This window comes from Protopterus annectens, chromosome 7.part1 (assembly GCF_019279795.1).
Source record: "Protopterus annectens isolate FY-2018-M chromosome 7.part1, PAN1.0, whole genome shotgun sequence".
Lineage (NCBI taxonomy): Eukaryota > Metazoa > Chordata > Ceratodontiformes > Protopteridae > Protopterus > Protopterus annectens.
In genome coordinates this window covers 303,519,390-303,545,389 of record NC_056740.1, presented here as the reverse complement: position 1 = coordinate 303,545,389, position 26,000 = coordinate 303,519,390, and the positions used below count along the sequence as shown (strand labels likewise).

General features: G+C 42.2%; 1 protein-coding gene across 1 annotated transcript in view; it reads right to left on the bottom strand.

Annotated features, from left to right (window-relative positions):
• The window catches only part of LAMB2 (laminin subunit beta 2), a 3,750,789-nt gene that overhangs the window by 1,998,631 nt on the left and 1,726,158 nt on the right, over window positions 1-26,000 (bottom strand). The window contains exon 9 of the mRNA XM_044078730.1: window positions 19,382-19,570. Within this exon, the coding sequence (XP_043934665.1) occupies window positions 19,382-19,570 (189 nt within the window). The remainder of the gene's footprint in view (window positions 1-19,381; window positions 19,571-26,000) is intronic.

Here is a 26,000-nt window from a genome sequence, read left to right as displayed (position 1 = left end):
AGGTGTAGAATACAGCGTTTTGATATGGTAAAAGTGTAAAGAGACCGTCAAAGTGGATCAATGCAAGAAGAGGACAATATAACCAATGTGAATGTGCAGAGTGTATGTGTGGGCGTGTTTAGGAGTACATTCAGCCTAACCATTTTAGTGCACATTTCACATTGCTATTTTCATTAAGTCCCGGTTTCGTTTCGGCATTGAGGAGGAGTTGCCATTTTAATTCTTTTACTTCAAATAAGGTTTCACATTCACCGTAGAATTATTGTACATGCTCGAGTACAAAAAAATTAAATTTGCTGAAGTTGGGGCAGAAGGAGCTGTGCCTGCCTAGTGCAATCCGGTGGTCTTTCTTGCGGACTGCCCCGCAGTGCTCTTTTGCTCTCTCTGAGAGCTTGCGAGCAGTCTTTCCTACGTAGAAGGAGCCACAGGTCTCTCAGATGGCGGCGTAAACTACAAAAGCAGAGTGGCATTTGTAGGTGCCTTTGAGGTTAAAAACTCGGTTGATGTGTTGGAAAGTGAAGCTGGAGCCTGTGCAGATGAACAGGCATACTACACATCAGTTGCATGCCTGTTTGGCTGCCGGTGGGTGTCTGTGTGTCAGCATTGGGGGGATTCCTAAGGATGGGTGCTTCTGTTTTATCAAAAAATTGTCTTAGAGTCATGGTCCTCTTGTGGGCAAAGGTTGGGGCGCTGCCAAGGGCTCGAAAAATAACTTTATCGGCCCTGATTATATTCCAGTTCTTGACAATGATGTTTTTTTTATAGGGAGCAAATCCCTACTAATGGGGGCTGGAAAACTGCAGCTTCTGTCCGTGGCTGTCACCATGTGGTTCGTTTGCATGGGGGTAAAACCTTGAGTGAGGATGGGTCTGTATCTCTCCTCGCGGTACTGGGTGACTTCCATGGATACTTGTGAGCTCAGGGTGGGCGGGTAGTTTCTGTTCAGAAACAGACTGTAAAGGAACTGGCTTTCCATACGGAAAGTGTTGTCATCTGAGATTAATCTGGACAAACGGATAAACTGCCCCTTAAGCATGTTCTTCTTCATAAAGAATGTCGTCCAGGAAGTTGTTGTGGTATGTGTTTTTGCGGAACACATTAGAGCTGATTGATCCTGAGTGTGGGTCAATTAAAATTTGGGTGTCAAGAAATGAGACATGGTTACCGTAGCCTTAGACTATAAAGTCCAGGTATGAGATACTGTTTTGAAGTGTGTGAAGGAAGGAATCGAGTTCCATTTTGGTACCTTCCCACATGAAAAAAATGTCATCAAAAGAATGACGGTAGAGGTGAACCTTGTTAAAGCCTCCTAGGTATATCAGGGACTCGAGTTCCCATGTGCTAAGCACCAGGTTGGCGAAAGCTGGGGCCATTTTCGACCCCATGGCAACTCCCTTAAGCTGTAAGTAAATTTCTCCATCAAAGTAAAAGAAATTATTTTTCAGTACTGCAGTGATCAAAGCAATTAAAATTTCATTTTTTGCGGGTTTACATTTTGCATATTTGTTCAAAAAAGTTCAACTGCTTTAAGCCCTTCCCTGTGTGGGATGTTTTAGTAGAGTGCTACTATATCCAATGTAACAAGCAAGCATTTAGACAAATCAAGATTGGAATTGTACAGTATATTTAGAAAGTCCCATGAGTCCTTGATATAGAAGGCTGTGGCTTGCATGAGCAGATTGTATGTTTGGTCCAGGTATTCCACTATGGGTTCAGTTTTGGTCTTCTTGTTGGACACGATCAGTCGGAAAGGGGTGTCTGCTTGATTTTTGTGCACTTTGGGGATGCCTAATGCTCTCCCTAGGCTGGGATTGTGCACAGATAGGAAAACAAATTCTTCCAGAGTGAGTTGTTCCCTTTCCAGTCTTTTAAGCAGCGTTGTCTATTCCAGAGAAGTGTTTGTTCACTTCCTTGCGAGTTACTGGTAAGTAGGTGTCCTGGTTCTGTAGCAGGTTTTTGATTTTGCTGATGTAGGCATCCTGCTCCATCAGAACTAGACCTGTACCCTTAACTGCTTTCATGATGCGCAGATTTTTATCTTGGCTAAGCTCCTGAAGGGCTTTCCATTCAGGCATAGTGAGATTATGCCATTTGCGATTGTTCGGGTTGTTAAGTAATTGCCTAAGCTCATGCTCGCAGACTTTTTGGAAAGTTGTGAGCAAATTGTTGAGAGCTGCCGTGTATAGGCTTCTTTTTCTGGGAGCCTGTGGAGGGTGTAGCTCCACAAACATCCACAAAATAACCACACCTACATCAACCTGGACAAAAACCCTGGTAACAATGCTACCGGCCAAGTAGGAGAATTCCCGGCTACTAACCACAATGGTTACCCCAGCCTACCGCAACTGCCAGTACAGAATGCAGGAACTATCCTACAACTCATTACAGGACTAAGAGAACGAAACCCTTTCCTACACAACAGTACAAGAGGACACCAATGAAGGTAATGCACCATATGTATATATATATATATATATATATATATATATGTGTGTGTGTGTGTGTGTATGTATATATATATATATATATATATATATATATATATATATATATATATATGTGTATATACATATATATATATATATATATATATATATATATATATATATATATATATATATATATAGGGAAGCACAGCGCAATATGCAGGAACTTCAACGGATTTAAATTCATCATATTAGAACACGTTGTTCAGTTTTTTGGAGACTGTGAAACTCTACTACAGTTAAAAGAACTGCGGTAGTACATATCCATATATATGTGGTTCATTTAATATTTTCACAGTATAGTAATTTTTAAATATTTAGGAATAGAAATCAATTATTTAGAAATAGAAGTAGTCATTATGTATAGTGTACTTATTTTATTATATTATTGATATATTTTTAGAGGGATATATATGAATATTATATAGACAATTATACATGCTTAAGCATATATTAAATAATGTTACTTGGAAGTATGATCATCGACTAACTATGAGAGTATATATAAATTAATTTTTATGTGCTTTAAATACTGATTGTGTGGTTATAAATTGTTTTAGGAATTATTTACTATATATTACATTAAATCACTGTGATTAGTTACATGTGCTATGCCTCTTTAAATTCAAATGGATTTGGCGCCAAAGACAGTATTTATACTCTTTGTACAAGTTTGCAAAATGTTCTGATGAAGCTCACATTTGAGTGAGTGAAAGCGCTTAATGTTCTGTTACAATAAATGAAGATTTTTATCTCAAGTTTTGATTCTGGTGACTACTTTCCAGTTTTGAGAATAACATTGGATCGTCACTTCTTCCCAGAGGACTGGGGTTGTATGTGTGGATAGTGAACGTGTTCTGGCATCTGTGGAGGTTGGCGTTCTTTTTCCTCTGACATTTTTGTTTATGGTGTTGACGGAACGCTTTTTGTAGCTTACGGATTTAAGTACAAGAACAAACAACAGGCAGCAAATATTTAAAGGTGTAAGCACAATTTTGTGAACACTAATTTCCTCACATACAATACAAAATCCTTTTTATCCATACAAAATATATATAATGAATAAATATAATATAATATAAAAGCCCTCCACCAAAACTATCTAATATATGAAAACCTAATAACTAATATACAGAAAAATAAATAACTAATATACAGAAAAATAAACAAATACCAGACTGATGGAAATCACAAATCCAAGTAAACAAAGAAGCACATATAAAAAATACACTCATATACCATTTTAAAGTATTATATAACAATATGTATTATATCCCTTATGTATGTTTCTATATAAAAGATACTTACATAATGTCCCAACTGGTAAATGTAATTAAATATTCTATAGTTAGTGCTACCCCACTTGTGTCTATATCTTATGCTCAAGTGCATATGTCTAGTCAAGACAACATGCACTACAATATGTTTCCAAATATTGTGGAATACACTTATATAAATATAGCCAACTAAATATGTTCATCATATTAATCATGAAACCCATCTAAGTTATTAACTCTAAAAAACCCTGAAAATTATTGTAAAGGACCAAATGCATAACTAAAAGGCCTAACTCTAACTCCAGCTCCTCTATCCCTAATAACTACCATCATTTAAACCTGGTTTAAAAAGGGCATCCAAATTGACTATCCAACGACATTCCTTTTCAGTCAATATTTTATGTTTAAGCGTGATGTTTTCTTCTAATGTAGTTACCATATCTAACCCAGCAAACACAAAATGAGCCGTAGTATGAATTAATTTGTGTTTGTATAAAGCACTATGAACCTGCTGACACTTTATATCACTAATATGGAGGGTTATTCTCTGTTTCAATGCACATGAGGTCTGACCTATATAAAATGCCCCACATTGGCATACAGCCATATACACAACCCATGTGCTGGTGCATTTTATTAGATATTTAATGTCAAACACCCTCCTAGTATTAACTGATGTAAAAGACTTGGTCTTGGACATCAATTTGCAGTATTTACAGAAACCGCAATAAGTGCTTCCCACTGTACTACCAACTTGTTTAGAAATCACTTTACTGCCCTTCTTAAAAGATGAAAAATGTTGCCCCAATGATTTTCCTTTTCTATATCCAAAACTACACTCATCCTGAAATACTTGTGTGAAAAAGGGATCTGAATGCTAATATTTAGAAATAATGTCTTTGATGTGAAAGGTATTTGTACCATAGGTGGTGATAAATCTCACCTTATTATTACCAGACCTGACAAGTGGCTCTCTATTCAACAGCATTTGTGTTCTATCACCATTTTAAGATTGCCTGTGTACTCTATCTATCATTGTTTTGTTATAACCTCTTTTAATGAATCTAGTTTTCAAATCTATCATTGTTTTGTTATAACCTCTTTTAATGAATCTAGTTTTCAAATCTAAAGCCTGTATATCAAACAAAGATTCATTGGAGCAAATTCTCCTAACTCGTTGGAATTGTGACCCTGGTATATTGTGGATTGTGTGGCGGGGGTGACAGCTGTCGGCATATAAAAAGGCATTCTTGGAAAATGGTTTTCTGTAAAGGTCAGTAACTATAGTACCATCCCTTGCCTTACTAACTCTAACATCCAGAAAATCAACCTCCGTGGGGTTAATACCCCCAGTAAATTTAATACCATATATACTGTGATTAAGATATGTCACAAATGAATGCCAATCAGTCTGTTCACCCCCCCCCATACAACCCAACAATCAAGATATCTACGCCACATTATGAGCTTAGTTTTAAAACATGATGGAGCTGTGTAAATGTACTGAACCTCAAAATATCTCATAAACAGGTCTGCATAAATTGGGGCAAAAGTTGCCCCCATAGCCCTTCCCTTTAGCTGTAAATACCATTGGTTCTCAAATAAAAAATCATTATGTTCTAACACCAATTTTAACAGGTGTAACAAAAATTCACATTCTTCTTCCCTGATTAATCTAAACTGTTCCATCCAATATTGTATAGCCCTCATTCCTCCCTCATAGTGTGTGTGTGTGTGTGTGTGTGTGTGTGTGTGTGTGTGTGTGTGTGTGTGTGTGTGTGTGTGTGTGTGTGTGTGTGTGTGTCTGTATAACCTAGCTACTGGGGATGCACAAGCCAGTGCATTTATTTGTGCTGGTCCCAAGCCCGGATAAATGGGGAGGGTTGCGTCAGGAAGGGCATCCGGCGTAAAACTTTGCCAAATAATTCATGCTGACAACAGTAAATATTTCCATACCGGATCGAATGCAGAAGGTCAGATGGTAGTGGATTTTGCGAAAAGGATGGACATGACTGTGGTGAATGCATATTTTAACAAGAGGGAGGAGCACAGGGTGACATACAAGAGTGGAGGAAGATGCACACAGGTGGATTATATCTTATGTAGGAGGGCCAGTTTGAAGGAGATTGAAGACTGTAAAGTGGTGACCTGGGAAAGTGTAGTTAGGTAGCATAGGATGGTGGTTTGTAGGATGACGTTGGTGATCAAGAGGAGGAGGAGGAGTGTGATGGCAGCACCAAGGATCAAATGATGGAAACTGAAAAAGGGTAATTGTGAGTTGGAGTTCAGGGATGAGTTAAGACAGGCACTGGGTGGCAGTGAAAAGTTACGAAATAGCTGGACAACTATAGAAGAGCAAGTAAGGGAGATGGCTTGAAAAGTGATTGGTATGACATCTGGACAGAGGAGGGATGACAAGGAGATATGGTGGTGGAATGAAGAAGTACAGGAGAGTATACAGAGAAAGAGGTTGGCAAAGAAGAAGTGGGATTGTCAGAGAGATGAAGAAAGTAGAAAGGAGTATAAGGAGATGAGGTGCACGGCAAAGACAGGTGGCGTAGGCTAAGGATAAGGCATATGAAGAGTTGTAAGAAAGGTTGGACACTAAGGAGGGAGAAAAGGACCTGTACCGATTGGCTAGACAGAGGGACTGAACTAGGAAAGATGTGCAGCAGGTAAAGGTGATAAAGGATAATGAGGGAAACGTACTCACAAGCGAGGAGAGTGTGTTGAGGAGATGGAAAGACTAATTTGAAAGGTTGATGAATGAATGGCAATGTGGTGGTTGAATGAGAGGTTGCTGTCAACCTGTGTCCTCAGATCTCTAATAATGCCTTCAGTGTTCAGTGGGCTCCCATCAATGTGGTAATTAGTGGGAACTGAGTTTTTCCCAAAGGGGATGACAACGCATTTTTTGGCATTAAGGTTAAGGCCATGGTTTCGACACCAGTCATTGGTTTTAGTGAGGTATTTTTGTAGGATGTCTACATCACTTGGGGAGTTAATAATGGCTCCCAGCTTGCACTCATCTGCAAACTTGGTCAGCCAGAGTGCCTCCATGTTGGCCTGGACTTCTGAGAAGTAGATACCAAACAGGAGAGGACCCAGGACTGATCCCTCTGGGACTCCACTCGTGACTGGTCAGCATTTTGACTTGGAGTCCGCTACTTTCACACTGTGGGTTGTATCTGTGAGCCAATTTGCAACCCATCTAGTGATATAGGGGTTGATGCCTAGTTTGGTGAGTTTATCAATCAATAATTCCTGAGTGGGGAATGGTATCAAAGGCCTTGGCAAAGACCTCCCTATGTATATCTGACATGGCTTAGTGGTAAATCACTTTTGCTATTGTGTGCAGGGTCCTGGGTTTGAGCCTCGCAAAGGCTGTTTATGTCCATGAGAGGATGACTGAGTGGTCTAAGACGCCAGACTCAAGGATTAAACTCCTTCCAATTTTCATGGGGATTCTGGTCTCCATATGGAGGCGTGAGTTCATATTCCACTTCTGAGAGGTGGCTTTTAAGGAGGTGGGAGGATGGCACAATGGTTAAGGGGTTTACCTTACAGACACAAGGTGCAGAGTTTGATTCTCACATGGGGTAATTGGTCAGACTTGAAATGGCCCACAAGGGTATTCAGCCTAGTACTAATCTATGAACCTACTGGCCAGATCGAGGTAGGCTGTATGAACAGCCTTGCCCTCATCCACAGCTCTGGTGACTGACTCAAAGTAGACAACCAGGTTGAGAAGGCTTGATCTACCTTTCACAAAACCAAACCGTGTGGGATCATCAGGCTAATGGGGCGATAATTCCCAGGGTCTGTAGTCGCTCCCCCTTTAGGGAGAGAGAGAGAGATGACTGTAGCAGTGCGTCATTCGGTAAGGACAAAGCCTGAGGTGAGGCTGTGATTGAACAGGGCACACAGATGTGGTGCCAGTTCACTTAGTAGTTCATGTAGAACACATCCAGGGATATTGTCGGGTCCCATGGAAGCTGTATTCTTGGCCTTGGAAAATGCAGCTTTAACCTACGCTGCAGTAATGCTGCATGCCTGGCATTCCTCAGGAATTGTAATTGGTCCTTTGGGGGGGGGGGGGTAAAGTTGGCTTTAACCTATGCTGCAGTAATGCTGCATGCCTGGCATTCCTCAGGTATTGTGATTGGTCCTTTGGGGGGGGAGGTAAAGTTGGCAGTGAATCTGTCAGCCAGTATGTTGGCAATATCTGTTGGCTCAGTATATGAGGTACCATTGTGCAGTAACTCAGAGAAAAGCTGGGTATTGCCGTGGAGATTCTTGATATAACTATAGAAGGCTTTGTGGTTGTTTTTAGTGTCTGCCGCAATTCTGCCTTCATAGCTGGCTTTAGAGGTTTTGATGAGAGCTCTCGACTTTTTATTGAGTCTAAGAGTTTTTCCAGTCTTGGGATGTCACCTTTTTCTGCAACTGTTTCTTTCTTCTATTGTAGAGTTTATTAATGTCAGGGGACCACCAGATTGGCTTCTTTTTTTTGAGGAGAATGTCTAAGTTCTGTTGGGTAGGGTTAGTTCCATGCATTTATGTACGTGTTCGTACAGTGCATTGGTGTATGATTCGGCAGTAATGCATCTATTTTCCATTGACATGGGTGCCGTGAAGTTAGCCAACTCTGTTTTTAGGAGGCCAAAGTCACCTTTGGAGAAGTTTTTCATGGTGGTTACCTTTGCGAGGGTGTGTGGATGAGATGTGGATTTCCATGGTGATTAGTTTGTGGTCGGATCTAACCAGGGAGGAATTGACTATTCGTGTAGAGCAATGGTTGCCCATGTCAGTAATAGCCAGGTCAGGGATGTTGCTTCCTCTAGTTGGGGTAAAAATGAGATGGTCCAGGGCATTGGAATTGATGAATTCCAGGAAGCGTTGGGCCAGTGTATTGGTGCATGAGCAGTTTTCCCAGTTGATGGTGGGATAGTTGAAGTCACCTAGTATGAGAGTGTTGGGTTGGACCCTAATAGTTTCCAGGGTGCTTAGGAATGTGGAGTGAGAGTCTTGAGACATGGTTGTGGACCTGTAGCAGGCTACATCCTGACTTGCCGTCTTACCCAATGTTAGTTGTACCTGAAGTATCTCGGCTGCATTATGCTGGGCTACTTGTCTGGAGGTGTATATATCCTTTATGAATATGGAAACACCACCACCTTTGGAGCTTCGAGCCATGTTCTGGGGCTGAAAGGTGTGGAATGAGTTATAGCCTGGGAGCGCAGGTGTGCTTTCTGCTGCTTTAAACCAGGTCTCTGTTACAGCACAAATATCGATGTTCTCCATTTTGAGGAGTGCTTTGAGCAAGTGCATCTTGAGATTTAGACTTCTAGCACTGAGCAGCATGACTCTCAGATTGCATTTATTTATAGCTGTTATGGTGGTAATTTGGTCTTTGGAACACTGCCTAAAAAAAGGCACTATAGGGGTGGCAAGAGCCTTAGCCAGTATACAGAAACCAAGGGGTGACAGATGCAGCCCATCTTTGGCAAAGCATCGAGGTCTGTCAGTCATGTCATCCCAAGCAGACATACTGGATCCCCTTAGAATGACACCAGAAACTTGGCCAATTGTTGAACTCAATCATTTTCTACTTGTACTGTGGTACCATTTTGGGCGACGGTAGGATGCTGCTCAGGACTAGGGTTATACCTGCCTGGGCCGCCACATAATTCAAGAGCTCCTCCACGTCTCTTTTCATGTAGTCCAGGGAGGTGTATCTCAGGTCATTCATACCAACATGGACAATGACAGAGTCATACTTGTACTTGTTGTGGAGTGTTATGTGTCGGATTCTGGCACCTGATAGACAGCTGACTGTTACCTTCTTCTTATTCAACCTAGTGAGTGGGACATCAGTGTGCCTCACTATCAAGTTACCCATGATTAGTGTACTGGGGAAGCTGTTTTGCCTTAGGGGCTTAGGTTGAGGGGCACACTGTGTAGGTGAGCTATGTGTCTTGTGGTTTGTGCTGTGCTGTGGTGGTCGAGAGCGTTTCTGCCTTGGAGGTCTCTGCTGTTTGGGTAGATTTCTATTGAGAGCCTCTGCAAAGGTGGGTGTGTGATTTGTGTTTTTATGTGAGAGCTGTAATGGTGGGTGTTCTGGAGGGCTCTGTGTTGCATGTGGTGCAGTGCAGGTGTTGACCTTCTCCTCTTGACCAGCTATTCCTGTCTTGACTTGAGAGTGCATGTCTTCCAATTTGGATAAATAAGTGCATCTCTCACAAGTCTGAGTGTTGAGAGATAAGAGGAGAGAGTTGTATACGTACATGAGGCAGTTGCTACACTGCCTCAGAATGCCCAAGTTCACCAGGTTAATAGGAGAAAGCACAGGGAACTTACCTTTAGACATGCCAGGAGGGATGGCCATTACTACTAAGTACTGGAGCTGTTTCCTTATGTATTCCTTTTACAGGAAAATGTCACTCAGGGTGTCTGAGTCTGTACAGAGCACTGCCAAACACTTGAGGGGAAACTATAATGTAGACCCTGAAAATTTAAGGATGAAGTATTTAGGCAGATATTCTGAAGTTAGAAAGAAATCAAGTAGTACTTACTGAAAAATAAAGAATTAGCTTGTCAAGAATGATGAAACGAGGGGAGTCACATGAATGGCTACTGTCTGGCTACTACTAATGCTGGTCTCAGCACAGCTTCACTCTGTTGGGATACAATACTCCTTTGCTTCCTCTCTCACCAGAAGCAAAATTTTAGCACCAATTCCAAGAAGAGAATCAGGCCACGGCCTGTTTGGTGATCCACAGTCTTGTCCCAGATGATGCAAGGGTCTGCAGGCTTGTAGCCTTTTTCTGATAGATGCCTCGAATAACAACAAGACCAATCAGGTACATTAAGCACAGACACTCACTCTCTAACCAGAAAGAGTCAAGAATCAGTGCACTCTGCTCCTACTGTCACCAGGATCAGATAAACACAGATTCCAAGCTGTCACCTATAAAGCAGTTATTAAGCTTCCTGGTGATCAGCAGTCTCCAGGAAAAAAATGTAATTGCACTCCTCTCACCAGTTCAAAACAGAAGCACTAATCCCAAGATGACTACTGAGAAGCAGAATGTGGAAACTCAAATAGCTGGTGGTCTTGCAATAGATGCTTAAAGATAGGATGAAAAAAAATGGTTTATCCTAAACACTGCAGTGTGCACTAGAGGAGTCAGATGTGAACGAAAGTAACTTAAGTTTCACCTGTCTAAAAAGTTAAGTTTTAGTGGAGAGTCACTATTTTTAAAACAGCAAGCTAGATTGAAAGGGGTGGTCACTTTTGTATTCTGGTACTATGGAATAGGATGGCCAATAAATTTAAATAGTTGAAGGGGAGTGATTTCACAAAATGATAATTTTGTGCTTATACACACCAGCCAATAAAAGCAGAGAGGAAATGAGATATATGGTCAAATTAACATACTGGTCAGGCAAGTAGAAAGACAGTGGTGTTTAAGAACACAACAGTAACCAGATGGGAGGGTGGGGAAAAAATTATGTCTGACTCACAAGAGACAGAGCTGTGGTCTTTTTTCAAGTTTTAATATGCAGTTAAAAGCAGAGTACAAGTAAAACACAGTGTAAAGAAAACAAATCACAGTATACAAAATAGAAAAAGGCAATAAGTAATACAAAATAAAACAAATAAAAAGCAAACTAACCTTTCCCTCACAGCCAACTGTAGCAGAGTCTGGGTGAGCCTTTCCAGTAAAGATCTGAAATGTTTTATTTTACCCTTTAAATAGAATGTTTAGTTTCTAGCTCCACCCCCTCAGTTCACAGATGATTAACCTTAACTAACCTAGTCTAAATAATGTGTGACTCCTTAACTGACCTGTTCTAATTTTTGTCTGACTCACAAGAGACAGAGCTGTGGTCTCTTTTCAAGTTTTAACATGCAGTTAAAAGCAGAATACAAGTAAACCACAGTGTAAAGGAAACAAATCACAGTATACAAAATAGAAAAAGGCAAACAGCTCACTTTACCTATTCAGGCATGTCCAAAGGGCAGTTTCAGGTGTACTTTCCAGTCCAACTGGTGAATCTGGGCATTTTGAGGCAATGTTACAACTGCCTTATGTACACAGACAACCCTCTCCTCCTACCACCAAACACTAATATATGCGAGAGATGCAATTATACAGCCAAACTGGAGGTACAGCTCTCTCAACCCAAGATTGGAACTGACAGTCAAGAGGAGAAGGAAAATACTTGCAACACACCACCAGTCTCGCATAGCCCTACTAAACCAACACCGGCAAATAACACACATAAATACACAAAAACATACTCGAATACTCTAAATAAAAATCTGCAAAAGCAACAGAGACCTCCAAAGCAGACACCCAAGCAACCTCCACACCCCATCACAAACTATGAAACACATACTTCACATATACAGTGTGTCACGCAATCACAGCCCTTAAGGCAAAATAACATACCCCACACACGAGTAATAGGCGACTCTATAGTCAGGCACACTGATGTCCCACTAACTAAACTGGACAAGGAGAAGGTTACAGTTGCTGCCTGTCGGGCGCCACGATCCGCCACATAACACAAGCACTCTGGTCACTCCAGAACAAGTACAAATATGACTCTGTCATTGTCCATGTTGGTGTGAATGACCTGAGATGTACCTCCCTGGACTACATGAAAAGAGACATGGAAGACCTCTCTGATCACGTAGCCCAGGCCGGTATGACCCTGACCCTGAGTAGCATCCTGCCCTCACCAAGAATGATGCCACAGTATAAAGAAAAAATTATCAATTTCAACAATTGGCTAAGTTTCTGGTGTCATTCAAAGGGGATCCAGTATCTGTCCACCTGGGATGACATGCTGGATAAGCCACATTTCTTCGCAAGAGATGGCTTGCACCTGTCACCCTTAGGCTTTTGAATACTGGCCAAGGCTTTTGCCACCCCTATAGTGCCTTTTTTAGACAAGGCTCAAAAGCCAAACCCACCACCGTAAATAGCACAAGTAACCAAAAACTGAGGGTAATGCTACTCAACGCCAGATGTCTAAACCTCAAAATGCATGCACTCGAGGCACTCCTCAGTATGGAGAACATCGATATCTGTGCAGTAACAGAAACCTGGTTTAAGGCTCCAGAGGGCACCCCAGCACTACCAGGCTATAACTCATACCATACTTTTCAGCCACAGAACCCAGACCGAAACACAAAAGGTAGGGGTGTATCCATATTCATCAAGGATACCCACACCTCCAGGTTAGCGGCACAGCACAATACCTCAGAGATCATCCATGTGCAACTAACAACGGGCAAAACTGCAATTCAAATTTTAACTTGCTACAGATCACCCACCATGACCCAGGACCCCCATTCTGCATTTCTGGAGACACTGCAAAATATGAAAGTCCTACCAAACGCCCTAATATTGGGTGATTTCAATTACCCAAACATTAACTGTGGGGAACTACTCAAGTACTAACTCTCTTGCCCAATGCTTCCTAGAATTTATAAACTCGAACGCCCTGGATCAACTGGTCAACACCCTACCAGAGGTGACAACATATTGGACCTGGTCATCACCAATATGAGCGACCGGTGTTCTACACCGGAGATCAAACCCTCGCTGGTTAGCTCAGACCATAGACTAATCACTCTGGATATCCACATTCCGCCCCCACCCCAAATCAAGGAAACCACAGTGAAAAATTTTCAAAAGCAAACTTCGCGTTACTCCGACAGACCGAGGTGGAAATGTTCACAACCCCCATGCTAAAGGACAACCCTGTCCAAGCTGCTGAATCCCTTACAAAGGCACTCTATGAGCACCTGCAAGAATGCAAGGATCATGCTATCCCAAGCAAAACCAAGACTCACTCCTCCAAGAAAAGGAAACCAGTCTGGTGGACCACTGCTATAAACAAGCTATACAATAGAAGGAGAAAACTAGTGCAGAAAAGAGTAAAATCCCAAGGAGGAAAGATATCCCTGATTAGTATCAGCAAGACACTACGATCCCTCATAAAATCATCTAAGGCTAGCTTCGAAAGAAAAACTGCCAAGGACTCCAAAGATAACCACAAAGCGTTCTTTAGCTATGTCAAGAACCTAAGTGTAAACTCTCAGATCTGCTCTGAGTTAGTGCAGAATGGCAGAAAATACACTGAGCCGACTGACACTGCCAACATTCTGGCAGACAGGTTTAGTGCAAGTTTCACCCCCCCTCTCACCCCCTAAAGGGCCCATAACCATACCAGAAGAATGTAGTGCCCCGGCAATTACTGACACACAGGTTAAAACAGCCCTATCCAAAGCCAAAAATACAGCTTCAATGGGACCAGACGGTGTCCCAGGCTGTGTCTTACACGAGCTCCAAAATGAACTAACCCCTCACCTAAACACGCTGTTCAAAATCAGCCTCTCTACAGGCTGCGTACCCATAGAGTGGCGCACAGCAACAGTTATTCCGCTCCACAAAGGTGGAGCCAAAACGGACCCCGGGAACTATCGCCCTATAAGCCTGAGTAGCCTCATCTGCAAAGCTATGGAGCTCATCATCATGGAATTCATTAACAGAGACATTGGGAACCTTCAAACATTGGACCCTACCCACTTTGGCTTTGTTAAGGGCAGATCATGCCTCCTAAACCTGGTGGACTTCTTTGAGACAGTTGCCAAGGCTATAGACGAGGGAAAAGAAGTCCACACAGCCTACCTAGACCTTGCAAAGGCTTTTGACACCATTCCCCATTCTGGTATTATAGACAGGCTCACCAGCCTGAACATAATCCCTTATGTCATGAGATGGGTTGCAAATTGGCTCATGGATAGAACCCACACGGTGAGAGTTGCAGGCGCTAGGTTCGACTCTAAAGCAGTTACAAGTGGCGCCCCCCAGGGCTCAGTCCTGGGACCCCTCCTGTTTGGTATATACTTCTCAGAGTTACAGGCAAGCACAGGAGGACTATGGCTGACCAAGTTCGCAGACGACTGCAAACTGGGGGCCATAACTGACTCTCCAGCTGATACAGACATCCTCCAGAAGGGTCTCACTGAGACGGATACCTGGTGTCAAAATCATGGCCTCTAGCTAAATGCCAAAAAGTTCATAGTCATCCCCTTTGGGAAAAAAGTACACACGAACTACCACATACGTGGTAGTCTCCTAAATATAGAAAATGTAATAAGGGATCTGGGGACCCAAGTAGATAGTAATCTCTCCTTTGATAATCATATTGCCAAGGTGGTTAGAAAATTCTTTTGTGTGGCCCACCTAATCACAAAAGGGTTCACATCTAGAACAAAAGAGGTTACTGTGCCCCTCTACTCATCAGACCCATCATACAGTACAACGTCCCATTTGGGATGTACCTTACAAGACACCTGCAACAGCTGAAAAGACCACAGAAGTACCTCACCAAGAGGATTACTGGCCTCAAACATATGCCCTATGTAGCCCGACTGAAGAAACTCCAGCTGTACTCTGTTGCATACCGCTTACTCAGAAGTGATCTCTGCCTGACATACAAGGCCATGTCCAACCCAGAATTGATGGACATTTTTTTTTGGTCTTTTCGGCTTTTCCCGGTTAGGGGTCGCCACAGCGGAACTCCGGTCCGCTAATGATTGGCAGTAGATTTTTATGATGCCGAGTTGCCAGCCCGATGCCCAACCTTTAGCGAAGGCACGCCCATTCCCGCATGTCTTTCTAACACCACTCGGCCACGGAGAGGACATGCAGACTCCACACAGAAGGAAATCCAGCTGAGAATCGAACAGGAGAACCTCTTGTTGTGAGGCAACAACGCTACCGCTGCACCACCGCAAATTGATGGACATGCTCCACCTAAACAAAAATAAATCCCCGAGAGCCACATGCTCTAGGGATCTAAACCTCACCACAATGATAAATAGGATGTGCTGGAGGGATAGATTCCTGTCCCAGAGACTCCTCATGCTTTGCAACAGGATTCAAATTTACATTAGGCAGAGTCCCTCACTAATACTCTTCAAGAGAAACCTTGACGAGTGGATGGGAAACAGAAAATTTACCCCGAGGATCACTGCAGTGGCTCTGCTGGACAGAGGCACAGGGGACTAGTGGCTCTGCTGGACCGTGGCACAGGGAACCAATCTAAGGGGGCAGCGAAAGCCAACACATTCTGGCTAGGCTTATAGATGCCCTCGGACAGATAGCCTAGTACTTACCTATGAACCTATAAATACAACAAATAAAAAGCAAATTAACCTTTCCCTCACAACAAACTGTAGCAGAATCTGGGTGAGCCTTTCTGGTAAAGCTCTGAAATGTTTTATTTTACCCCTTAAATAGAAGGTTTAGTTCCTAGCGCCACCCCCTCAGTTCACAGATGATTAACCTTAACTAACCTGGTCTAACTTATGTGTGACTCCTTAACTGACCTGTTCTAATTTCTTATAAAACAAAAACCACGACACTGCCAAGAACACTCGAGAAGTTTATTAAACACATTACGCAGTTTCACCCATCAGTCTTTTGGGCTTTTTCAGAGTAAAAAAAACAGCAGTAAATGCTATCCTTTCATATAAAATTAATTAATTAATTAATTAATTAATTAATTAATTAATTAATTAATTCAGTTATCCAATTAACCAGTAAAAAACTGAATCTGGTTACAACCTTCATAGTAAAAAATTTACTTAAAACAAACCAAAGGCTTACTACTACTCTGTTAAAATGCTTTGATACACATAAAAATGCAACTCAATAATAAGATTTCACAATACAGTGCTTTTAATTTAAAAAACAAAATATAAAAGGTTATAGGAAATGTGATTTATACTTCAAAATACTGCAGATGGAGATGCTATCATTAATACCTGGTGTCTTTGTAGCATCCAAACAAATCTGCCATAAGCATTCTCTTATCTCCAGTAAAGTCTTAAAATCCCCACCAACTTCACTCTTTGTTACTCTGTCAATCACAAAAAAGAAAAACTTTTTAAAATTCACACAAGACTCACTATGGGTAAATAAAGCACTAGCCTTTTTCTTGTTTTGGATCTCTCTATTATGGTCTAATACACGTATTCTTAACTTACGTACAGTTTTACCAACATAAAACACAGGGCAGCTTAGGCAGGTAGCTAAGTAAATAACCATATCTGTGTTACAGTTACAATGTCCACAGTCTGTGCATTATGAGACAGATTTAGCTTTCCAAAGGAATCACAATGTCTGCCCCCATGAGGGCAGACAAGAGTAAAAAAATAAAATTAGGAAAGAGTACTTATTTTGCTGCTGGCAGCTTTAGGAGGTACAGTAAATCATGGCAAGATAAAAAAATATATGTTTTTTCATTGTTTGCCCGTAGTGGTCCTTTAAGTGATCTGGAATGATTGTTAACATACACATATGGGCCACCATTTATAAACTTACAGGCACTACACATGTCACATTTACTCATTTGAGAGGTGTTCTGATTAAAAGTCTCTGTGCCCCTCTCCAATAATTCTTTCAAGTTAACCCTTTGACTGTATGTAAACATAGGGACAGGTACCAGTGTTTCTCTCAAAACACCAGTAAATACACTGTCCCAATTCATTTGAATAATAGATTTTACCTTGGGTGCCATATGGTTGTACTCTAATATCATAGCAGCACCTTTGGCAAAATTGTTTGTTGCTATAATCCTTTGTTTATCCTTGTTGATCTCGTCTCTTGTATGGTCCAAAATAATAGGTTGAAAAACAGACTTTCTTTTCTTAGTAATCTCGTTAAGTACTCTAAGAAAGAGGTCCATTGGATATCCTCTGTTCTTAAACATGTCAATTAATTTGGACATTTCTTTCTTAAAAAGTTAATCTTAGCTAACTAGCTTTATAAGTTAAGAAAACGTATATTGGAGCATAATAAAGATATCAAAAACAAGAATAAGGCTAGTGCTTAATTTACCCCATAGTGAGTCCTGTGAGAATTTTAAAAAGTTTTTATTTTTTGTAATTGACAGAGTACCAAAGAGTGAAGTTGGTGGAGATTTTAAGACTTTATTGGAGATAAGAGGATGCTTATGGCAGCTTTGTTTGGATGCTACAAAGACACCAGGTATTAATGATAGCATCTCCATCTGCAGTATTTTGAAGTATAAATCACATTTCCCTTGATTCTTTACTATGAAGGTTGTAACCAGATAATTTTTTTACTGGTTAATTGGATAATAAAATTATTTATTTATTTATTTATTTAATTCTATATAAAAGGATAGCATTTACTGTTGTTGTTTTTACGCTGAAAAAGCCCAAAAGACTGATGGGTGAAAGCGCTTAGTGTGTTTAATAAACGGCTCGAGTGTTCTTGACAGTGTTGTGTTTTTTGTTTTATAAGTTTTATAATTCGGGTAACTTTACGTTTGTGTCTGTTCTAATTTCTGTCTGACTCACAAGAGACAGAGCTGTGGTCTCTTTTCAAGTTGTAATATGCAGTTAAAAGCAGAACACAAGTAAAACACAGTGTAAAGAAAACAAATCACAGTATACAAAATAGAAAAATATATATATTTGTATGGGTTCCCCGCAAAAGATAGGTTGTGTGTTTGGTCATTTATGTTTGACTAAGCAGCTGTTCGACAGTTGTCCAAGATCGCACAGTTCATGAAGCTGAGGAATATGCCCTTGTCTTGAACGATCAGAATTAATAAATCTGATTAGCAGAGGGTGTAGGGGTATAAGGGGACTTGCCTCCCTGGAAAACACAGTGCTTTTATTTTTAACTTTATATTTTGCATATGCTGAGGCTGATTTTCAGAGCATGTGTAGTTGCTTGTTAACATCAGTGTTAACATTTCTACATTGATTATTTTGCATGTTGATGTTTGGTCTAATCAAGCTTTAAAAAAAAAAAAATATATATATATATATATATATATATATAACATTACTTACACACAGAGCATACAGGGGTCCTTGCCTCTGTGTGTAAGTAATGTTTTAAGGTAAGCAAAGTGTTATTTTTTAACACTTTACACATTCGAATTACGGAAAGCTCGAGCATATGGTCGAGACCATATGCAATTCGAGCTTTCAGTAATTTGAGCATGTAAAGTGCTCCCATATACACATACACACACACACACACACACACATATATATATATATATATATATATATATATATATATATATATATATATATATACACACATACACACATGGTTTACTATCAAAATGTTGAAATTCATTTGGTCTAACGTTCATATGATCGACACATGAATATTAAGTAGTTCATTTCGTCGACAGGAAGTGCAAGCAAATTACCTGTTGACATTATGTTGCAAACAGGGCAAGGATTTGGCTTTACATATATGAGCCCAGGTTGGTTTGTGTGGTTGTACAGCTTATTGCAAATCTACCCTGTAGATATTTCTGATGCACATAGATTGCACTTTGCACTGTTAAATAACAGCTTGTGTACAGTTACTTGAGGGATTAAAGTCAACTACATTAGAACAGCTGTAAAAGTGTCTTTCTATAAGCACAGCCCTATTATACTTTGGAACTGAAGAAGCTTTTCTGCAGTTAAATTCTACAAAGACATCTCACAAATAAAAGGCAAACCTTTTCCAGGGGAATAATAAACAGTAGAGTTACCTCTGCAGACACTGGGATCACGGATGTCCTTGGTTGGGTCTTGGTAGTAGTAAGGTTTGCAGAGCTCACAGTTACGTCCCATTGTGTTGTGCATGCAGTCATCACAGACTCCTCCACTGATGTTTCCAGTTGCAAGGTACACTGCCATATCAAAGTGGCATCTTGTTGCATGATTATTGCAATTACACTCTGAAACATGAGAAACAGTTTATTAAAGAAATGTGTCTAAGAATTATAAGAATTCTGAAGTTTTACATTCTGCCTGATCATACAACAAACTTAACAATTCTCTGCTCTTTTGAATACTGGTAGATTAGATAACAAACATATTAAACATCTATAAAAACAGTTTTGCCACAAGAAATACTACCAGGACAAGTATGTTTTATATTGATTTGTAAAAAAAAAATTTCTAATCAGTGGTTTACAACTAAGGACAGCCATCCTGACATTGCAAGTAAAAAAGAAAGAAGTTATGTTCTTACCATAACGTTCCATCTGTGTTGTTCACCTTCATTCATTCATTACTGATGGGTGTCGGTTCTGTCCTCAGAACCGAGTCGGCCTTGTGACAAGCTCGTGCCAGCCAAAAAACTCTCGAACTAAGATTTACCCATAGTGCCCCCTTCCCTGATACCTCAGATCGAGTTTGCCCTTGACAAAGAAAGCAGAGGCTTTTTCTGAGCAGAAACCCTAATTCGGGATTTGGACCCAATCTGATCCTCCAGAAACCTCTTGGAGAGGGTAGGAGGGTGGGACGTAATGAATGAATGAAGATTAACAACACAGATGGAATGTTATGGTAAGAACATAACTTTTTTATCTGATGTTGTTAATCTTCACTCATTCCTTCCTGATAAGACAGAGTCCCTAGCTACTTTTAGTCCTGGGAGGACCTCATGGAAGGATGTTCCTGAGTACCACTGAACCAAAAGATGCTCTTCCTCTGGAGACCAAATCTAATTTGTAATGAGTGATAAAGGTATGAGGGGTAGCCCAAGTCGCAGCTGCACAAATATCATCCAATGAAGACTTTGCATGAAAAGCAAAGTACAGTTGTGTACACTTACCATAAATGTAGATGTTCGAGTGTATTCACTGTTGCAGTCATCACACTTGGGTTATCTGCCTGCAGATAGCCCTCAGTATGCCCGAATACTGAGACTTAGTATTTTTGCATCAGTTGCTGCTGTTCCAGGACTGACGTCAGGTCATCAGGGGTATAAAAACAGGCAGCTGACACCATTACATCAGTTTGTCTTGCCCCAAATGTCAGGAGCCCCCCCAAAACAGAGCTAAGTTACGGTGGGGAAGTCGCCATCAGCAAAAAGTAAATACCAATACCCCTATAAGGGCTGAGTAATATACACAGAGAGAGGGGAGAGAGAGAGAAGGGGGCTGGAGGGAGGGAAACCAAGACTGCAATAGTGAATACACTCGAACATCTACATTTATGGTAAGTGTACAGAACTTTACTATATTCTTAGTGTTTCACTGTTGCAGTCATCAGACCTGAGTTGATTCCCAAAGCTGAAGAAAGGGAGGAGACAGTCAAGAAGAGTTTGGGCTGGCTAGTATGCCCTGCAAAACTGTTGTTGCAAAACCCGTCCTGGATTTGGAAAAGATGGGCAGGTGATAAGTGTGTACAGAACTCCAGGTAGCAGCTTCCAGAATGTCCCTGGTAGAGACTCCCCTGAGGAATGCTGTGGAGGTAGAAATTGCCTAGTGGAATGTGTTCTGACCCCCTGAGAAGTTGGTTTCCCATGGTGTTTGTAGCAGAAATGGATACAGTGTGCTATCCATTTGGAAATTGTCTGTTTTGAAATGGCCTTGCCCTCTGCGCCCCTTGTGCAAAACTGAGTAGTAACTGGTCAGATTTCCTGAAGGGTTTAGTCCTATCCAGGTAGACTCTGAGCTGTCTGTGCACATCCAAAGTGTGTAGGATCCTTTCCCCTTTATTTTGAAGATTAGGGAAGAATGCTGGCAGATGGCTAGATTGGTTGAGAGCCACACTGGACACCACTTTAGGCATAAAGGAAGGATTAGTCCTGAGGGAGACCCTGTCAGCATGAAAAATAATGAACAGTTCCACAGCCATAAGTGCTTGTAGCTCAGACACTCTTCTAGCTGAAGTGATGGCCAGAAGCAAGGCTGTTTTCCAAGAGAGGAATTTTAACTCTGCTAACACTGCAGGCTCAAAGTGTGGGGGGGGGGGGGTAGTGTGAGATTTTCCAGTAGAAAGTTAAGGTCCCAAGCAGGGGTGGGTGCTCTCCATGGTGGCCTTAAGTTGTTTGCTCCTCTCAGGAACTGTTTGATGAGAGGGTGGGAGAAGAGAGGTGGTTCCGTGTTGTAATGAGCCGAGATGGCAGAGGCATGGATCTTAATGGAGGAGGATAAACCTCTGTGGAGTAGATCTGCTAGGCAATCCAGGATTAGAGGTAGGGAGGGCAATGCTGTGTCCTCTCCTTTAGATTGAATCCAGGAGCAATACCTTTTCCACTTATCAGCATAGGATTTCCTTATACTGGGTCTTCTGGCTTCATGAATGACATCCAGCAACTGCTTGCTTAGGCTGGTCACTGAGGGAGAATTCAAGAAATAAGCCAGGCTGCAAGATTCAGGCTGCAAGGAGGCAAAGAGATCCACCTCCATAGGTATCACAAGGGATAAGAAACTAAGAGTAATGCTACTCAACGCCAGAAGTCTAAACCTCAAGATGCACGCACTCGAAACTCTCCTTAGCATGGAGAACATCGATATCTGTGCAGTAACAGAAACCTGGTTCAGGACTCCCGAGAGCACCCCAGCACTACCAGGTTATACCTCATACCATGCTTTTTGGCCCCAAAACTTGGACCGAACCACAAAAGGAGGGGGAGTATCGATATTCATCAAAGATACCCACACCTCCAGGTTGGTGGCAAAGCACGAAGCATCAGAGACTATCCATGTGCAACTAACAGTGGGTAAAACTCCCTTCCAGTTTATAGCCTGCTACAGACCACCCTCCCAAACCCAGGAACCCCACTCGGCCTTCCTGAGAACATTGGAAAATATGAAGGTCTCTCCGAACACCATTATATTGGGCGACTTCAACTACCCAAACATAGATTGGGAGCATTACTCTAGCTCCAACACCCTTGCCCAAAGGTTCCTAGAATTCATAAACTCAAATGCTATGGAACAACTTGTTACCACTCCCACAAGAAGGGAAAACATACTGGACCTGATCATCACCAACATGGGGACTCTATGCTCCAGACCAGAAGTGTATCCCTCACTGGTAAGATCAGACCATAAACTGATCTCACTGGATATTCACATCCTGACCCCACCCCCTGCCCAGAAAACCACAGTGAAAAACTTCTCTAAAGCAAATTTCACACTCCTCAAAACCGAGGTGGAATCCTTCAAAGCCCCTGGGCCTGTGGAAAATATGGCCGAGACCGCAGAATTCTTTATAAATGCATTCTATGAACACCTTCAGGAATGCATAGATCATGCAATCCCAAATAAAACCAAGACCCAATCCTCCAAAGGCAGACGACCTGTCTGGTGGACCCCAGCCATAAACAAACTATACAATAGAAGGAGGAAGCTACTACATGATAGAGCAAAATCCCAAAAAGGGAAGGCATCTCTGATCAGTATTAGCAAAAAACTAAGGGCACTCATAAAATCGTCAAAGGCCAGCGTCGAGAGAAAAATTGCACTGGACACTAAGGATAATCACAAGGCTTTCTTTAGTTATGTTAGGAACCTGGGTGGGAATTCCCAGATATGCTCAGAATTAGTCCAAAATGACAAAAAATACACCGAACCCACAGACATTGCCAACATCCTAGCTGACAGGTTCAGTGCAAACTCCTCCACCCCCTCCTCACCAAAAGGGCAAATATCTATCCCAGCAGAGTGCTGCCCCCCTGACATCTCAGATGCTCAGGTGGGAGCCGCCCTCTCCAAAGCAAAAAACACAGCATCAATGGGACCAGACGGTGTCCCAGGCTACATCCTACATGAACTCCAAGAAGAGCTAACCCAAACATAAAACTACTGTTCAATCTCAGCCTTACTACAGGATATGTACCCAAAGAGTGGCGTACAGCAACAGTGGTCCCTCTCCACAAAGGTGGTGCCTCAACGGACCCTGGAAACTATCGCCTCATAAGCCTGACTAGCTTGGTCTGCAAAGCTATGGAAAGGATCATCATGGACCTCATAAATAAAGATATTGGGGACCTACAGACACTGGATCCTACCCAGTTCGGCTTTGTTAAGGGCAGGTCCTGCCTCTTAAACCTGGTTGACTTCTTTGAAACAGTCACCAAGGCCATTGACGAAGGGAAGGTGGTCCACACAGCCTATCTGGACCTCGCAAAAACCTTTGATACAATACCCCACTCGGGCATTATAGATAAGCTCACCAGCTTAAATATAAACCCCTATGTCACTAGATGGGTTGCAAACTGGCTCAAGGACAGAACCCATATGGTTAGAATTGCTGGAGCCATGTCAGACTCCAAACCAGTTACAAGTGGCGTCCCACAAGGCTCAGTCCTGGGACCTCTCTTGTTTGGTATATATTTCTCGGAGGTACAGGCCAACACGGAAGGACTGTGGCTGACCAAGTTCGCAGATGACTGCAAACTGGGCGCCATAATCGACTCTCCAGCCGACACAAGCATCCTCCAAAAGGGCCTCATAGAAACAGACAACTGGTGCCAGAGCCATGGCCTCAAGCTAAACGCCAAAAGTGTATAGTCATCCCTTTGGCAAAAACAAAGTGCCCACAAATTACCACATAGGTGGTAATCCATTAAGTACAGAAGAAGTAATTAGGGACCTGGGGACCCAAGTTGATAGCAATCTCTCATTTGACAACCACATGGCCAAAGTGTTTAGAAAAACATTTTATATAGCCCACCTAATCATGAAGGGATTCACATCTAGATTAGGGGAGGTCATCGTGCCTCTTTACTCATCCCTCATCAGGCCCATAATCAAGTACAATGCCCCTTTTGGGATGTACCTTACCAAACACCTGCAGCAACTGGAAAGACCCCAAAAGTACCTCCCCAAGAGGATCAAAGGGCTCAAACAGATGCCATATGCTGCCCGGTTAAAGAAACTCCAGCTCTACTCAGTGGCATACCACCTGCTCAGAGGTGACCTGTGCCTGACGTATAAGGCCATGTCCAACCCGGAATTAAGGGACAGGCTGCACCTCAAAAAATCCAAATCCCATCAAGCTACACGCTTGAGAGACTTGAACCTCAGCACTGAAATAAATAGGACATGCTGGAGGGACAGATTCATAACCCAGAGGCTCCCTTCACTATGGAATAAAGTCCCAGTCCAGGTTAGGCAGAGTCCCTCATTGATTCTCTTCAAGAGGAGTCTTGATGAGTGGATGGGAGATCATAGGTTTACCCCGGGTATCACTTCTGTGTCACTGTTAGACAGAGGCACAGTATACTAACCTCGAAAAAGGGCATAGCAAAATTAATTTAAAATGGGTGGCGAAAGCCAAACGTACTCTGGCTAGGCTTATAAATGCCCTAGGGCAGATAGCCTAGTATGAACTTATGAACCTAATTCAGGGTTTGCAGTTGCAGATGCAAGATCTGTCCCCCCTGCTGAGTGAGGAGGGCTGGGCTCTGGGGTAGGTGCCAGGGCGGCACCGGTGACAGGCTCCACAGTAGTGGGTACCAGTGCTGGTGTGGCCAGTCCGGGGCAATCAGGAATGTCCTTGGTCTGTCCTGTCTTATCTTGAGCAATATTCTTAAAAGAAGGGGCAGAGGGGGAAATGCATAAATCAAGAGATTTACCCACTGGAGGGATGGTGCATCCACTTTACAAGCCTTGCTGTGAGGTGTCCTGGTGCAAACTTTGCTGAGCTGGTGATTGTAGGGGGAGGCAAAGAGATCCACCTCTGGGGTCTCTCATTTCTGGATCAGAAAGCTGAAGGTGCTGGTCTCTAATTGCCACTCGTGTGGGTCCAGGAGATTTCTGCTTAAGTCGTCTGCCAGTGAGTTTAGTTTGCCTGGCAGGAAAGTACAGTTGTGTACACTTACCATAAATGTAGATGTTCGAGTGTATTCACTGTTGCATTCATCACTTTCAGTAGCCCTCAGTCAGCCTGATTATCAAAGTATTGGGTCCTGCGTTGGTTGCTGTCTCATCTTCCATGACATCAGGTAGTCAGGGGTATAAAGCATGCAGCCAACGCCATTACATCAGTCTTTCTTGCCGTATGGTGCCCAAAGCAGAAGCAGTTCGCAAGTGCTGGTCGGCCATCTCCTGAAATTTTCATTTGAGTTTCAGAACCGAAGTCTTCAACTAAAGGTAAGTACCCCATTGGGTACTGTTGAGACAGCAACCGACGCAGGACCTAAGACTTTTGATAATCAGGCTGACTGAGGGCTACTGCAAGCAGATAACCTGAAAGTGATGACTGCAACAGTGAAACACGAAGAACATCTGAGCTTGCAGATGGACCTGCATGTCCAGGGCCGTGTTCCACAGGGCCATGGCCAGCCTGCAGTGTGGGTTCCCCTCTGCTTGTTGATGTACCACATAACTGTGGTGTTGTCTGTTTTTAGTAGCAGGGGGCCTGGTG